Source organism: Phacochoerus africanus, chromosome 14 (genome assembly GCF_016906955.1).
Source record: "Phacochoerus africanus isolate WHEZ1 chromosome 14, ROS_Pafr_v1, whole genome shotgun sequence".
Classification (NCBI taxonomy): Eukaryota; Metazoa; Chordata; class Mammalia; order Artiodactyla; family Suidae; genus Phacochoerus; species Phacochoerus africanus.
In genome coordinates, this window is record NC_062557.1 from 34,078,723 (window position 1) to 34,096,227 (window position 17,505).

The following is a 17,505-nucleotide window of genomic DNA, read 5'->3' on the forward strand; positions in this document are numbered from 1 at the left end:
CCATCCACAAAGCATGTGAGTAGAAATACCAAGTCCTGAATAGCTGAAGAGGACATCCAACAAATAGCAAGCAAAACAGCATAGGACACAAGAAGGAAAGAAACTAAGACAGGTCAAAAATACACCAAGTAAGAAATTCAATACAACTGGAAAACATATTCTCAGGCACCAACATTTCTCCTTTGGACACCTGTTCCTCCCTGCCCTTAGATGCCCCAAGCCCAGAGTAATGGCTGAGCCTGAAAAAAAAGTTAACACTTAACAGGTCATGCAAACTTGGTAGGCCTGAACCAAACTGCAAAGCTTATTCAGTTACATCATACTAACAGTTAAAACCATAAATTAAATCCTTACATAAGCAGTTATTCTGGTACAAAGGAAAAGCTCTTTTCAGTGGCTATAGCCTCCCCCCCAAATACATTCCACTGGAACTCTCTTGTGACCCAGTGGGTTAAGGGTTGCCACTGGGCTTGGGTCACAGCTATGGTGTGGGTTCGATCCCTGGCCTGGGAACTTCCACATGCCTCAGGTACGACCAAAAAAAAAAAAAGGAGAGAGAAAAGAGGGATAACAGCACTAAACAGCATTGTGCTAGCAACCCATCTGTATTACCAGAAAAAAAATGATATTCATTTGAAAAAAAAAAAAAAAAAGGTACTTGTTAATGCCTGTCCAAATGTTAATGTGAAGAGTAGGGCAGAACAAAAACATACATATATCAAGTGAATATTCTTTAACCAAACTCCCAACAAAAACATCTCTTCAATTTCTTCTTCATACCAGACTTGAGGATAGTCCAGAGTTTGAACAGGATTCTGTTTCTCAGAGGTCTCCCAAGAGTTAGCATATTAATATATGCAGATTTTATGTCTCCCTCTTTCTGAGTTGGTGGTCCTTCCTCTCCCTTTCATTGGTCTAGATTTAAAAAAAAAAAGCTTCATTGGGTCAATCTGATCTTCAGCTGAAGATCCCTCCATTCCTGGTAGTGAAGGAAACAGGGAATAATGAAATGAGCTTGAGGAACCTATGTAGTATGCTCCCAGGATGAGGGAAGTGAGCAGTGGTGACCCAAGACACCGATGTGACATCACAAGACTAGTTAGACTAAGCTTTAGGAAGGCTGCTCCATTCCAGACAGCAATGCCAAGAGATGGCAACACAAGGCCAGAACAGTTTAAGATTTGGCTAAGGCTCCAGGGGAGAGATTTGCTTTTTTAAGGATGTTTCTTGACCCCGAGAAGTCTCTGAACCAGAAGCTGCCTCAAGTTCTACAGTGATCTGGTCCAGGCATATAAACAAGTGCAGGGAACCTGGCAAGCTGGTTGTTAAAGCTCTACATTGGGACAACAGCTGTACTCCGAATTTACACCTTAAGCTGTGTAATAAAACATCAAGCTTACCTGCTATCCACAAGTACTACTTGAAGCATTTCACCCTTGGTTGCCCGAGTGGTAGCAGAAAGCTCTTTGCTTTACTTGAAGAAAGAGGACCAAAATTCCTAGAAGCAGGATAGATTTTGACTTGAACGATTGACAGTGGTACACAGGAAAGATGGGTCAGATTCAGAGAAACTAGATTTTTCCTTTATAGTAATTTTAGTCTCTTTTAACAAAGTACATAAGACTCTTCTCATCTAATTGGCAGAAGTTAATTAGTCCTCTACCCCCAAGGCCTGACCCTGTCCTCTGCTGTTTTACTGACCTTAAGTGAATGCCCCCAACTCCCCAGTTCCCAGCTGTTTCCTCTTATTTTTCCAGCTTCCTCACCACACCCCCCAACCTCTCATTTCACTTTCTTTCCCCTTTCATTCAGCAGTGAATGCTCAGAGAGCAGATGGCAAGTACTCAACTCAAGCCGGTGAAAACGCTTCCTGAGCATCAGGTTTAAGGCAATCCCAGAAATAGGAATCCTGGGGGTTGTGATACACACTAGCTCTGCCTTTTAGTGATTTATACTTTAGACAGGAGAGGCATGGTATACTCTTCACATATTAAATATCTTCAGGCCAATTTATTAAAATTAGGTTTATGAAATGAGATTTAAAAAAGCCTTAGTTCAGCTTCTCAGGGACAAGAGGATTTTTTTTTGGTTTGCTTCGGAATTGATAACTTATTCTTAATTTGTCCAGTCACCTATATAATACATTTAGCAAAACTCATGAAGCCTTAGGAAGACCCATGTATGTTCTACACACAAGTTTATTTAGCTAAAGTTGGGTTATTCTGATCACTTACGCAAAGCATATGGAGGGATCCAAGTGGGTACTACAATCTGCGATCAGCCCTCTCACTCAGAAAATATAAAAGGAAACCTTGAATCCTAGAAGTAGGTTTGGGATTTGCTCCACGATGATCTCCCTAAAACCACAGGAATTTGGGGATGGAAACTTACTAGGGAAAATAGGAGGAGGGAGGGGAAAAGGCACCCCAAGTCCAACATCTCCAATCAGTAAAGTTTAATTTGGCCTCTTCTCATGTTCTAAGAGTCCTGGTAAACACCTGGTCCTAGAGGTGTTTGGGACTGTCTCTGAATCAGCTCAGAGACAGTCCCAGAGTCAGGCTGTGCCAATTCTAACCTAGAGTGAAATTCTCAAGATTTTGAAAGGCCAGCCAGGAGGACCCCCCAGGGACTAACTTCCTAGTTTATAATGAACTCTAATCAGCTTGAAAACAAAACAAAGACGTCCTAATAATGTAGGCTCTCCTGAGAAAAATGGCCTATGTGTAGAACTATGCCATAACTACTATCCTACTTCAGTAGACAAATATTTATCAAGCCTTTGTTAAATGTCAGGAACTGTACTAGCCACTAGGAAACTTTTAAGAATCTCCTCCAGCAGAGAAATCAAAACTTGAAAAGAAATAATTATAGAGCAATCAGACATTTGTACAAAGTACTTAAAAAGAGCACTAAAGGGGCTACTTGCTTTAATAATGAATGAGACTTTATCTCACTGGTTCACTGCAGATTATCATCTATTATCATCAAAATTGATGCTTAAAAGGCTGTGTGCTCAGGGCTAAGTGTAATACAGACTGTTAAGCTACGCACCCCACTGTCTTGTAGCTAGGCTCTGGGCCATAGCTGCAGTGACTAGATTAACAGCAACTTTGAAACAGCCCCCAGCAACTTGGATAAGAGCATGGATCAAAGATGGCACCATGGGACACCCTAGTGGCATCAGGTGGATATTGCAAGTGGTGATCACTTGGGTCAAAGACTTCCTCTTAACAATCTCCCACTGGAAAAAGCATGGCTTTTTAAAAAGCAATATAGTAGTAAAATAAACAGAAATTTGTCACTAGAAGATGCAGATTCAAGTTCTGGGCCTTTCACTTTAACATCTCGAGCCTACTTCCACAAACTGCAAAATAAGGCTAATACCATTTGAGGATTGAAAGGAGTACTTCATAAACAGCTACTACTTTCACTAATAAGGCCATTCCCCCCCCAACCCCCAAAATTTTCAATTAAGGTAGAAGGGGCACAAACCCTTTCAGTCACTACTTTGGAAATAAGCCTAAATCTAATTGGAGGAACACACTACATATAAGATCTAAGCTATGTGGCCCATCTGCCTATGATCTCATGAACCCATTTATCCATAATCATTTAAGGTGTATGCATACTAACATTACTGGGCCATCTTGAAAGTAGTGTTAAAAGTTATTAACAGTCTTTGCTCTCAAAGAGTTTACATGTACCTGGGGAAATAAAACATACACACAACAGCTAAAGGCAACATGCAAATGTATGCATTTAAGACATTAAATGTTGAAAAGCAAAGCAGACAGTGCAACTGGCCCAACAATGTTTTGATCTTTAGCTATCACCAAGGTGCTGAATAATTTTTAATGGCAAATGGAAGATTTGGGTGTGTGCATTAAATGTGTGCTGAGTCTACTGGCTTTGAGAGAACTGCTGCTAGTTGATTCTCTATCAGCCCAAAGGCCAGGGTCAGGGGTCTGGAGTAATATTAAGACTTTCCCAAACCAAAGAAACAACTATTATCCAGTTTCTTCACTCTATATATGAATTCCCTTTATGAATAACTACTAATAAAAAAGAACCAAGATGACTCAATCCCAATGAGGAATCTGCTAGAAACTTACTGAGTTAGGGCCACCAAATTCAGAGGCAATTTAATTTTCTTCTGTAAAAAGAATGCTTGGGGGGAAAAAAAGACCCAGGAGGAAGCAGCAAGAGAAGGAATTCTTTTACTTTTAGGAGACACTGGCATCAATTCTTGAGTTCTGTATTGAAGTGTGCTCATCTTGCAAAACTTTTTGACTTTATAAGACTGATTTTGGGGAGGCAATGGCTTTCCAACTGTATTTGCTTTAGCCTGGCATTTAAATTAGTTGACTCTTGTAAAACACAGGCTTAACTGTGCAAGCTGGTTACATGTATTTTTCTCTCAAGTGAATATGTATTACAGCACTACACAAACTGCTTAGTTGAACCTGTGGGTGCTGAACTGCAAATGCAGAGGCCTGACTGTAGTTATTTGGGATTTTCCACTACTGCATGGAGGATCAGCACCCCTAAGCCTGGCATTAAGGGTCAATAGTGACTTGCATCTACCACCTCTGAGGAATTATTTGATGCAACCTCAGTAATACTTTCTCTTATACCCAGTCAGCCAATAACTTGTGAGATAGTTTTCTATGACATTGCTTTTAAGGAGCACCAAGTTCTACTTCTGGTCAATGTTATTAAATTGTGCCAGAGATAGGAGACAAATCCAAATGGCATTTTGAGGCTATTTGGCAAGTAAACATATGGCTCACTGGAAAATGCAAATATGACAAAAGTTCTGCTGGGTAGAAAAAACAGAAAAATTTCAATGGCAATTAGGAAAACTGTGGAGACTAAATGCATCAGAGAGCCATTACATGGGTTCAGAAGTTTGCTTTTCAGTTTCGGGAACTAAATTTAACTTGTTAATGATTGAAGCTGCAGGGTGACCACTAACAGGAGGGAAGGCGAAAACTCTGAAAACAAAACAAAGAAACAAACCAAGCATGGTCAGTAAAATACTACTAGCTCACCTAGAGCAGGAGAAGATGTGATTGAAAATGGTGATTAACTGTAGACTGTAACCCACTGTTGTTCTGTATTAGGGGAGTGATACTGTTTTAGGAAGATCAGACTTGACAGTCAGGATGGAGACAGGTAAGCAAAATCAGTTTAATGAATCTGGGTGCACAGACAAGGATATTGGTATGGCGAATGGAGATGGGAGACAAATGCAAACAGCAATGTGAAGAATTCTACCTATTAACAACTTTTTAATAACTAATTTCTAATTTAGCTCAAGTCAGATATAAGGGCACTGCGGCTTAGAACTGGTTAAGTCAGAGAATTTGACCATCAGTCATCTTGCCCCAACTTTACTACCTAGTTTTAGAGAACAAAGGAGTCATTTTTAGTTTCCTTTCTGGTAGTTTGCTTGCCCTGCCCCTAACCAACATTTTATATTCGTCTCATGCTGTGAATGTCACTCTTTCTTTTGTAATTCAAGTTAAGGAAGTCTCCAAAAATTCTTAGAAACACTCCAGCAGGTAAAAGGATGAAAAATGTCTTAATGTTATTTAGCTTCTTCTATATAAACTGTCAAGTGAATAAGGACTTACTTCCAACTTGGAAATAGAAGAAACTGAGATTGTATTTACCGGTTATTTATCAAAATACTCAGAAAGGGAAATAAAATGAATTAATATTTTGAGTGTCTACTCACAACACTGAGCTATGCATTGTGCTATTCCTGGGAAGAGAGCTGTTAGAAAAGACATATAAACAACTCATCGATAAAGGCAGAATGGCTTAAGATGTGGTAGAACAATACTCTGCAGGAACCATGAGCAAAGACAAAATAGTGCTTATTCAACTAAGTTTATTTAGTGACTATCATGTGCTAGATATCGTTTTAGTTCTTTAGAAAATAAAAACTCATGAGCCAAGTTAACATGAGGTAGACGATGGATAGAGCAAGCAAGGTAGGTGACATATGCTATACTAGAGGTATTTACACAGTCTGTGCCAACACAACACAATGGGCTAGTTTTCAGAGGTGATTTTTGAGACAGTACTATTCAGGGTATATGTTACACTTCTCTGAATGAAGAACAGATGGAGGGCATTGCAGGAGCAAGAAGGACAAATACAAGAAATACTGGGCAAATTCCTGGGTTATAGAGTCTACCAGGGAGAAGACAGAGAAGAGGGAGGCCAGGAGCCACGTTACCAACAGCTTCAGATTCAGCCCAGGACTTCCAAGGGCTATTTAAAGGCTGTAGGTTGTCCTTTGTTCAACTGATGTGGTAGTCCATTCCTAAGTATTAAACCTTAATAATTAAAACCTGGAAGCTTTTTTCTCCAACTTAAAAAGGCCCTCTTAACACCTAGGATCTTAGGGTACAATGCTGCCATGCCTTCTGGCACCCTAACAATCTCCAAGTTTAGCCTTTTAATGAAAATTTTTCTAGATTTCCATTTGAACAACTTTGGAATAGAATCTCTCTTCACAAGTTAATTAAGTTTAGTATCGACTAAACCTGATCAACAAGGGGGCTTAAAAAACTTTTAGTATTCCTGATAACAATTTAAACAGGAAGCAAATTTGTGTCCTTTACATTTTTGCAATGTAAAGTTGGGGAGTGGAAATAACAACTGTTGAAGTGTGAGTTTATAATAATTTTCAGCTTTCTTAAAATAAAATGGCATTAATCAAGAAAAGCTTATACTGACTTTTTGATCACAAGATACTCTGAAACAAGGCCTGCAAAATAGAATATAACTAGCCAAACTGATGAATAAACAGGGTTTTAAACACACAAACAATCATTAAGTCTCAATAATGCTCAGAAATGATTGGTAACACTCCAAAAACTGTTTCACATCATAAATCAAATGATGCAAGTTTCTGAAAGCATATTCACTGTATGACTGGCTAGATTTTGGGAAGCATGGGGGAGAGGAGAACACATTTATTTCCATACCCAATTCTTACACTGCTGGCCTTACTATTCCATACCTGGAGATGTACTAAATAGGCTGAAAACCATGGAGACCCACATCTTCAGTTATTTTTCCCCAAGTCCTAGAACCTAGACATAATTTGTGATTCCCAAGTTCAGTACTCACTGAAGTACTATTCAAAACCTAGGAGTTCCCATCGTGGGTCAGTGGTTAATGAATCTGACTAGGAACCACGAGGTTGTGGGTTTGATCCCTGGCCTTGCTCGGTGGGTTACAGATCTGGCGTTGCCGTGAGCTGTGGTGTAGGCTGCAGATGTGGCTCGGATCCTGCGTTGCTGCGGCTGTGGTGTAGGCTGGCAGCTACAGCTCTGATTAGACCCCTAGCCTGGGAACCTCCACATGCCTCGGGTGCAGCCCTAGAAAAGACAAAAAGACAAAAAACAAAACAAAACCTAGATGGGTCCAGAAGCTGAAAAGGGGAAGAACTTTGCACAACAGTTGAGGATGCAGAAGCAAAGTTACAGGAAAAAAAAACAACTTCGACCAAAATAAAAATCTAACTTTGGGGCTGAGTAGTAAAATAGTTTCTATCTTGCTGTATGAGGTCATAGCTCCTGATGGATTTTATACCATGGCTCCCTCTAGTGGCTAAATGATTTTTCCCCCTAGCATTTACTCAAAAAGGGCAGAGAGAAATAGACCAGTTAAAACAAAAAAAGCCCCTCCCTCATTAGCTATTTGGCATCCCTACAAAATTAATGTTTTGCTCAAATATATTTAATCAGGATGAGTACAGCATTCTAGAAAGGCTCTCAACTTCCACCATCTTCACACTGGTAATTCTATCAGCAGTTGTCAACAGTCAAGAAGACACTAACAGGTAGCTGAATATGTAACTCCTTTGAACCTTTTAAGAGATGGAGATGAAACTGGGAAATACTGGACTCTTAATTTAAGTGTTTTCCTTTGTGTTCTGAATACCTACCTAAATGGCAATTGCCTTATGCAAAAGCATGCATGATTTCTCTCTCCCGTAACTCAGAGAGATCTCTTATGAAACGTTTATTATGAGGTTATTTTTGCCTAAGTTAACTTCTGTATGACAAAGACTATACAGAAGCACCAAGTGATTTTTGTAATTTAAAAAGAAAAAATCCTTCCCTCCCTCCATCTCTACAAAATCACAACCACATTCAGGTTAGCAAGAAGCACCCTCAGAGCCCGCAATCACAGGAATAAGCTGGTTTAAGTATACTGCAACCCCTTATATCTATATTTAAAGCAAAAGTTTTTGCCAGGATTACTATTTATTCAATGACAATCACAAGAAACACAATAAACAAACATTTCCTTGTAATTTCTTTACTTCATGCCAATCCTAGCTTTTCCTATAGGATCAGATTGATCAATGTTCCTGTAAAAGCAAAGTACTGAGAAAAAATTGCCCCCGAATAGAGTATTACCCACTGTATGCAATAGGATGGCAGATTTCCTTCAATGGAGTACAGTTGTTGCGAATCCACTACAGCAACAGAATATAAAGAAAGGAGTCATACCTTTTCCTTATGGCTGCTTCAGCCTAAAAAATGAGGAACTTAACAGCCCAAATAAAAGATCCACAGTAATGGGGTTTGTTTTCACTCACATGCCCCAAATTACACAGAAGCTTTTGCCCTGTATATTCTATTACAGTTCTACAATCCCTTATCCAAACTCTTTGGGGGTAGATGTACTTGAAATTCAGAGCTTTTTGCACTTCACAGACTCATCACATAACATCCTCAGGAAAGCCTCTGGCAACTGACGATGGTATAACGAAACACATCAATATTTCTGCACGAAGACAGTTTAGTCACAGTAAGTACAATACAAAGGCACTGGTTTTGGTCATGCTTTATATTCAATTTGCTCACCACCACCAAAAAACTTGTTTTCAGATAAGAGATTGTGAACCTGGTTTCTGCCTTTGCACTCTTCATACTGTGATACAAAGTTAAATCAAACCAAAAGATGGTTTTAACAAAACTTCAGTCTAACAGTTTTTTAAATACTATTTATGGTAAATACACAACTTATTTTTTCGTTTGCAATTTCATTACAACTTCATGTACAAAGTAAGCAAAAAAGGCACACAAGAAATTCATCTTCACAGACACTTGAAAAAACATCAGCCCTAATGAGCAAAGATCTATCAAAGACAAAACTGAAAAAGTTGAAATTCTAGATTCATATTGAACTTAGTAAAAGCACTACAGTGACTAGATACATGAACACTCCAAATTTATTAAACTATAAATCCTAAAAAAAAAATTTTAAATGAGGAAAATCTATTCATATTAGTTTTTCAAACTATTAACTAAGTTTCTAACAAAATTCAGATCCCAAACAATTAGGAATCAGAAAATGAGTTTCTTACCTTTTGTTTCCAGAAGGATGTGGCTGAACAGCAAGGTGAGTTACTCAATCTGACGTTATGAAAAATAATTGCTTCTCAGAGATTTAAAATGTTTCCTTGGTTAGAAAATAATAAACTAATTACAGGCCCCCTATAATATTCTAAGGGGACATAAATGAAAGGGGAAAAATTTTTAGGTCCAAAAGGGTATGACTTGTTTAGTAGCTGCCAATATGGGTAGTGGCCTAAGGTCTATTAGCTAAGACTGAAAAACAAAGTCTTAGCGCACTAGCGCTCTGGCTGATCTTACCTTTCATACATACAACACAGTTGGGTCCTTTCTAATCTTAAATAGCTAGACAAACAGTATTTTCTATCTCACTTCAATCTGGGGGTGGAAGTACTAAAACTCTGAGTAGAGCACATCTTTCAACTTAGCTTAAATGCATACAACTTTGATCTTAATTTTGGTCTTGTTTCCAAAATACTCAATGAACACAAATCCAGGCTTAAGACTAGGCCACATTCACCTTTCCAAGTCATTTAAAATTATCAATGTATATTCTACCCATGAAATAAAAACTTACTTTTGAACACTCTATTGAATACTAGAGCTTCTCAATGAATCTATACCAAGTGCTTTAAATATTTTAATGGACTCCTAATTTTGTACTTATCCCTTTTCTTCCTAACATTCCACAAGGTTCATTTAAATATGTTGGGTGACTATGCAACTCCTTGGGTCCATTCCCTCTGCTACCAAAATTATTCCTAGTTTCCTAGGTTTGAAATTGTCACCTGAATAGCCATCTTTAATTCTGCTGCCAACTATAATTAATACCCAAGGAAGGTTTTACAATATAGCTATCTTTTGGGTGCAAAAATAAGAGTGGTTTGATGGGTGTGACTAGCTGTCAGGAAATCAGAAGAAAAAAAAAAGCAGAAATTCTAAATAAAAATCTCCTCCTCCAACTCTAAGTTGAAGATTTAGCACCAAGAGGCCATCAAGTAAAGATACAAAAACTAGTAGACTACAAAGATATAATCACTGCTTTGCTGTTTTGGATACAAGAATAACTTCCATGGTTGAGACGACTTTCAAGGTAAAATTCTAAAGAACGACCAGCTTTGTATTAGCAATGATTCGCTCAAACATACAGCTAACCTTCTAGTGTGCTATTCACATCTCAAAAAGAAAATGTTATTTAACAATTCTAATCTGTGCTGAATTTAGTATTTAATACTTACCAATTTTTCAGATGAGTTTGAAACTCAAAGTCTAAGTGCAACACTAGTCACCTAGTCATCACCAAATTTTGCACAAAACCCTATGCTGCCTATACGATCACTAAATATAAGCAGCCATCTATAAACTTTTAATCTTTGTTTTCTTTTCTAGGGCTGCACCCACAGCACATGGAGGTTCCCAGGCTAGGGGTCTAATGAGAGCTGTAGCCGCCGGCCTATGCCACAGCCACACCAGATCCGAGCCGCATCTGTGAACTACACTACACCACAGATCACAGCAATGCTGGATCCCTAACCCACTGAGTGAGGCCAGGGATCAAACCTGCAACCTCATGGCTCCTAGTCATATTCGTTAACCACTGAGCCACAACGGGAACTCCTTAATCACTTTTTAATTAAAATACTGGAAGCTTATTTTTCAGAGACTAGATGACCCCCCCTCAGTTACCATTACATACAGTTGGTGTATTCTCACCTTATCGTCCCCTGAAGACTTTTACAAGAATTAACAGTGGCTAATAGCATTTACTAGAAAACTTCAAAGAACCTTTAATTTACTAACACATAAACACGAGAATCAGTATCTTATAAATTTAAAGTGAGACTAGTTACTCAGTAAAAAAAAATCTTACAAGAGGAAAAAGGACAACCATGCATAGTTTTTTAAAAAATGTTTATTTTTTTCAAAGAAAAATGGCAATAGCCAATTGGAAACCTACTTATTCTTCAACTCCAATTTTGTTTTCTTTAAATTTAGAAGTGACTTACTGATTTACTATTTTAAACAAACCCCCCCTTTCCCCTTTAAATGTTTACCATCTACTCGTGCTGAATCCTTCCAAGGAGATTGCTCCAGCGTTTATCTCCAGGTCCTCGCTTTGCTCCTTTTACCAAAAATGCAAAACACAATTCCATCGTGCATCTTAAGGGCTCCAATCGTCAAAAATAGGAAAAAAAAAAAAAAATCTTTGGAATAGCCAATTAAGTTGAATAAAAAAAAAAAAAAAAAATCCACACGAATGCGGTTTGGTTGGGGCAGGAATCCACTCCTATGTTCCTGGTAATCTGATCCCGCTCCATGAATCCTTGTAATTCATCCTCCCTATCCTATCCACATTATGATTTGAATCCAATGATCCAGCTCCAAGGATTGGGATCCAGTGAGCCCTCTCCAATCCAAACCTTTATAACCAGCAAAACCAAAAAAGAGGAGGCAAAATGTTAGATACTGTAATCAAAAAAGGTTTCTGGGGAATGATGAGTTATGTCTGTCATCAGTTTAACAGATGTACATCAATAACTATCAAATTCCCCAAAACAAGTTTCTGAATGGTGTTCAGATAAATTTTAGAAACTTAATCATCATAGAGACTAACTGGAAGAAGCATTTTATATTTACAGTTCAACTGATAATGCCAACACTTGTTACTGTACAGCGTATTACAGGTTTTGTGGTTGCAAAAAGTTATGTAGTTGAAAGTTTACTGGTATTGCTACCCACCTAAGTCTAAACTAAATCTAATGCTCCCAACTGCAATTTAATTTGTAAATTAAAGTGTTTTAAACATGAGTCAATTATGAATATTAAAGGGGAACGTGAGACTTAAAAAGTATTCCCAACTAGATTATCTACACCAATAAATTGGAATTCTATATTTTGCTTTCATTTTGTCTTAAAAAAATGAAGTAGCAACGCTATTATATCAGTCACACAGAGGACATGCAGATTTAGCAGTATTGATATTATACTCTATCTGGTTGGAATTAAAGACACCCTGTACCCACAAGTACACCAACAGCAGGTCACACATTAACAGTTGTAACTAAGCACTGTGACAAATTAATCAGTTCTTCCCACATTAGTCCCTAATAAAACAAAAAAGGGAAGGGAGCAAAACAAATTGTTACAAAATGGGCCATTTAATTTTGCCACAATTGCCAGAGTTTTAAAGAGTAAAGCAATTGTAGCCAAATATAACTGCATAAAATGTTTTCAAGTGTTTTAAGATAGACGTATATAATCACTTTAAACCCTTGCCTTTTAGTATAAGGTCAATACTGCCAATTTCATCTGTGACAATAGCACTTGGAGTCATACCATTGCCTCCATTATTGATCTGATCCTCCTCAATCCTCCTTTTGACAATCCTAAAATGATTGAAATGTGCTCCACAATCCTTAATCCAAAGCATTCTTAATCCATCTCTTCAGATATGTCTACAGAAAGACACATGAAAAGCAAGATAAACATAAGAACTTCCCCAGGTAAGATAACCACCAACACCCCCAACATCCCAGTTCACACAAACCAGAGCAGAATAGACATTTACACAGTATCACAGTCTGAAGAGCATGGAGAGTTAACTAAATTTAAACAATCCTGTCTATGACATCACTTAAAATACAATTTATCAGACATGAGGGGAATGTAGATGTTAGGAGCAAGGGGATATTACACAAGAATGCAATTCAACACTTTAGCCCACTCTGAACAAAAACAGTTTTGAATTAAAAAATGAAAAGATTGTACTGAATAAAGGAAAACTGTATACAACATGGGTTCTACAAAAAAGTGTCACCAATCATCTTATGTACGAGAGCGAGATCTGCTATGACGGGGAGAATAGCGTGGTGATCCTCTGCTTCTCCTTGGGGAATAACTGCGACTCCTGCTGTTGCTTCTGCTACGGCTTCTGCTACGACTACGGCTTCGAGATCGAGATCTTCCATAACTTGGACTTCTGGGCCCATCAACTTTAACCCGGATGTAGGCAGTTTCTCCCTATTGGATAGACAGAACTTTCGATTGAAAGATCTAAGCTTTCACCTGTCTTCAGGCATGCTGAATGAATCAACGTAACTCAAACCAGAAATCTGGCACTTTACTGGGTTTTTACTTGGACACCCTTGCCTGAATCTTACCTTCAAATTCCACTGTTAAGACCACTGTATCCAATTCTGGCCAAGGAAAAGAATATAACCTACCTCATGAGATCTAAACTTAGTGTTATCCAGTTTTCGAACTGCATAGGTCATATCTTCTTTCCGTACAAACTCCACGACACCAGTGCCATCTCGGTAAACATCAGCATAACATACATCACCTGCTTCACGCATGTGATCCTTCAAATCCTGCCAGCTTCCACTTGGAGGCAGTCCTGAAAAAGTGCGTTTTCTTTCAATACCAATTATCCTAAGTTTCACATTAAACATAAAGGTTACATTAAAACAAGACTTAAAACCAACGGTCCTTAACATCCTGGATTAACGAGCTGTTAAAAGAGTTCGGAATCAAGAGTCCAAAATTATTTGTAAAGTTAAGGCTCTTCTTATCTTCTAGGTACTGCAACCTAATTCGCTAAGTCTCAAATAGAGTAGTCCTTCTTTACTAAAGTCACCCAAGGCACTCCGGTTTAAGTGAAGACCTGGCATGAAAACACCAAGAAAAACTTCAAAACGGTGTGCGGTCCCCTTATCATCAATCCGCACGGACCCGCCAACTCACCAGAGACAACCACTCTGTTTTCAGAACGCCTGGATGGGGGGCCATAGCGCCCTCGGGGAGCCCCGCCACCTCCACCCCCGCCGCCGCCTCGGCCGGTACCACGGCCGCTTCGAGGAAACTCCACCCGCAGACGGTATCCATCGTAATCATAGCCGTCGCGACCATACACCGCGTCTTCTGCGTCTCTGCGTGACCAGAGAAAGCCAAGGTGTAAGGAAAACAAAAAAGGAAAAAAGAAAAAAAAAAAAAAAAAAAGGGCCAGGAGGGGCGGCTCACTCCGCCGGGGAGCGAGCGGGCCCCCGCACATGCGCACCGGGGTGGAAGAGCCCACATGCGCCGCATAATAGGAACGGCCCCTCCCCCACCCAGAAGCGCGCCAGGCTCCCGACCACTCCAGCAGCCCTCGGCGCCTCAGTTTCCCGCTCCGAGCCTGCGAGTCGGCTCTAGGGACGTCCGTGAGGCCCGGCCACCAGAGGAGCCACGCCGACTCGGCTCCTTACTCGACTCCTGCATGGGCGATATCGTCTGGCCCCCAACCCAAGAACCCACCGCCCCATTCCCTAAGTGAAGGCCCCGGAGCCTTCCCCAACTACTCCAACCTATTTCCTCAAGGCCGCAAGCCCCTGGCCGCCTCACCGCGGGTCCTCGAACTCAACGAAGGCGAAGGGCGGTCCTCCGCGGCGATTCTTCAGGTCGATGTCGCGGATAGCACCGTATTTGTAGAACACGTCCTCAATGTCCTTGGTTCGGATGTCTGGAGGTAAGTTACCCACGTAGATGCGGCAATCGTTGTTCCCTGCCGGGCCACGGATCACACCACCTCCCGACATGGCGGCGACGAAAAGCGCGGACTCGAGAACAGGCCTTCCCACCAAGCCTAGCGAGCGGGAGAGCGAGCCCGCAGCGACACCACGTCTCCCGCGGCCCCTCCAAAATGGCGCCTTTATCAGCTCGGCGCACGGATATGGGGGGGAGGGAGGAAGAGAAGCGGGAGGAAGCAGCTATTCGATCTCACTACGCACGCGCAAGAGCGTAACGGGTGCTGAGAGAGGGACGCTCGCGCAAGCGCGACGTCACCCTCCGCGCGAAGGGAAAAAAGTTCCCGCCTTCCCGATTTGTCGAAGGGTTTAATAAGGGAGTGGCCAGCCTTGTGGCAAAATTAAATATAGAGCTGTCGTAAAAGGGGTTATTAATCTCTGTCGAATCCTAAAGAATCAGCAGTTTCCTCAGGAATGTTTCTCTCAAAAAAACGGCGTCTTGAAAGTATTTGGTGAAACCTAGCCTAGAGCTAGGTCCCACCATGCTCTGCGCTGTTAACGGCCTTTGGCGGGAAAGACTGCCGGGGGCGGAGTCAAAGGGGGAGGGACCAGGCGGTTGCTCCGGAAACACGGGCATCCTTGGCGAGTGCACCTCGTTCAGGAGTCGCGTTGCGGGTGAATCAACGCGGAGCCGAGACGTGACTTTGTCTTCCCGCCCCATCTGCGAATGGTCCGTGGACTGCTTGGACGACTGCCTAATGCAGGGGAACCTGGCTGAGACGCTTTAATAAATATTCTACACTAAGTACCGTTCCAGCTTCGGTTCGGAACTGACCTCAGTTCAACGCTCCTTGTGCTCGTGGCGGTAATTCCTGGCGGCATCAGCCAACCAGGACCCAGACCTCTGCTTCTTTTTTAAATCACCTATCGCCAGGGCCCAGCGCAGCGGAGAGGTCCAGTGAAGGTTTGCAGAATGAATTGTGTCTGTTATTTCTACAACGTCTTTCAAAGAACGAAAAACACGTGCGCCCTCCTGTTTGTATTGCAGAATCCTGACGTTCCTTCCCTTTTTTGGAACTCATTAGCAAATCTCTCAGGTAATATGAATGAGGAAAGTGGATGTGTGAGAACTTCTGTGACCACTGGAGACCGAAGTGGCGGCTTAAGGACTCATCTCGCCAGCATGTTGGTCCAGGGAGATAAGAACTTGTTACATTTTGCCACGGAGCCATCTGAAATCTGGATTTTTATATGAAATACTGGGATTTTAAAATATTAATGGTGAATTCAAATTAAAAAAAAAAAACCCTGTCATAAATATGCTGAAACAGATCTGCACCCTGATTGAGAGGATGATTTTCTTCATTTTTATTTATTCGCATCAGTCCCTCTCCCCAGTGATGTGATGCTGTTTACAGAGATACCAGAAAACGTTATTACAATTGAATGGAGAAATCACGGGGAAAATAAGGGGAAATTAAAATGAAGTCATGGATAAAGTTAATACACAAAATGGCTGCAGTAAAAATTTGTGAGTTCTAAAGATGGATTACAAATTTGACCCTAGTCGTCATGGCAGTCACAGTAAAGAAGGAAACAGTATATTCAAGATCCAAAGTGCCTTAAAAAGATTTTTCAGAAGGTCATGTTTTCAGTTCTAAAGGCGATTGCATGTATTTTAACAATGTTCTCAGTAATCCCAAAATGCAAATTTAATTTGCTGCTCAACAGATTCACAGAAGATCTTTAGTAGTCCTTGAAATCTGATGGTTTTCAAAACTGGGTATCGCAGTTTTTCTGTCTTTTAGATCATCCTCCAATGATAGATATTTTTTTTCTTCCTGCGGCATGTGGAAGATTCCAGGCTAGGGTTAAAATCAGAGCTGCAGCTGCCAGCCTACACCACAGCCACAGCAATGCAGGATCTGAGCTGCATCTGTGACCTATGCCACAGCTTGCGGCAACGCTGGGTCCTTAACCCACTGAGCAAGGTTGGGGATCGAACTCGCCTCCTCATGGATACTAGTCGGATTCTTTTTTTTTTTTTTTTGTCTTTTTGCTATTTCTTGGGCCGCTCCTGCAGCATATGGAGGTTCCCAGGCTAGGGGTCGAATCGGAGCTGTAGCTACCGGCCTATGCCAGAGCCACAGCAACTCGGGATCCGAGCCGTGTCTGCAACCTACACCACAGCTCACGGCAACTCTGGATCCTTAACCCACTGAGCAAGGCCAGGGATCGTACCCGCAACCTCATAGTTCCTAGTCAGATTCGTTAACCACTGTGCCACGACAGGAACTCCCAAGTCGGATTCTTAACCTGCTGAGCTACAACAGGAACTCCTCAATGATACATTTTTAAACCAAACTTTCAATTTAAAAGAAGACACTGATAATTTTTAAAATGAGAAGCTGACTAAAAGGGACACTATTTCAACAAATTTATTTAGTCCTATTTGGTTAGTAGCAGAAGAGATGAGAGGTTTTTTTTTTTTAAATTGCTGGTGTACCATGTGTTGGTTCTTACATTCAGTAGGTTTACTGAGCACAGTTTCTTTCTGTTCTAACTTTATCCATTCACTTGTTATTATTCAGATTTGTCTTCTGTTGATTAGTATTAAG

General features: G+C 40.6%; 1 protein-coding gene and 1 long non-coding RNA gene across 3 annotated transcripts; both read right to left on the reverse strand.

The window, feature by feature from the left end:
• Positions 1–660: 660 nt before the first annotated feature.
• LOC125113735 (uncharacterized) lies at positions 661–10,868 on the reverse strand. Its single transcript, XR_007131574.1, has 3 exons — positions 9,398–10,868; positions 1,401–1,498; positions 661–915 (listed from the first exon to the last, which is right to left on the reverse strand). It is a non-coding gene; the product is annotated as an uncharacterized LOC125113735 (long non-coding RNA).
• A 412-nt stretch (positions 10,869–11,280) lies between these two features.
• SRSF1 (serine and arginine rich splicing factor 1) lies at positions 11,281–15,104 on the reverse strand. Of its 2 annotated transcripts, XR_007131789.1 has the most exons (5): positions 14,766–15,104; positions 14,130–14,314; positions 13,610–13,782; positions 12,723–13,406; positions 11,281–11,806 (listed from the first exon to the last, which is right to left on the reverse strand). XR_007131789.1 is itself a non-coding variant. In XM_047757695.1 (4 exons), exons 1-4 carry the CDS (start codon positions 14,957–14,959, stop codon positions 13,212–13,214), a joined length of 747 nt encoding a protein of 248 aa, XP_047613651.1. In that variant the 5' UTR covers positions 14,960–15,104; the 3' UTR covers positions 11,281–13,211. The 2 variants fall into 2 exon arrangements, 1 of the variants encoding a protein (XP_047613651.1); XM_047757695.1 differs by having other exon boundaries at positions 11,281–13,406.
• Between the last annotated feature and the right edge of the window lie 2,401 nt (positions 15,105–17,505).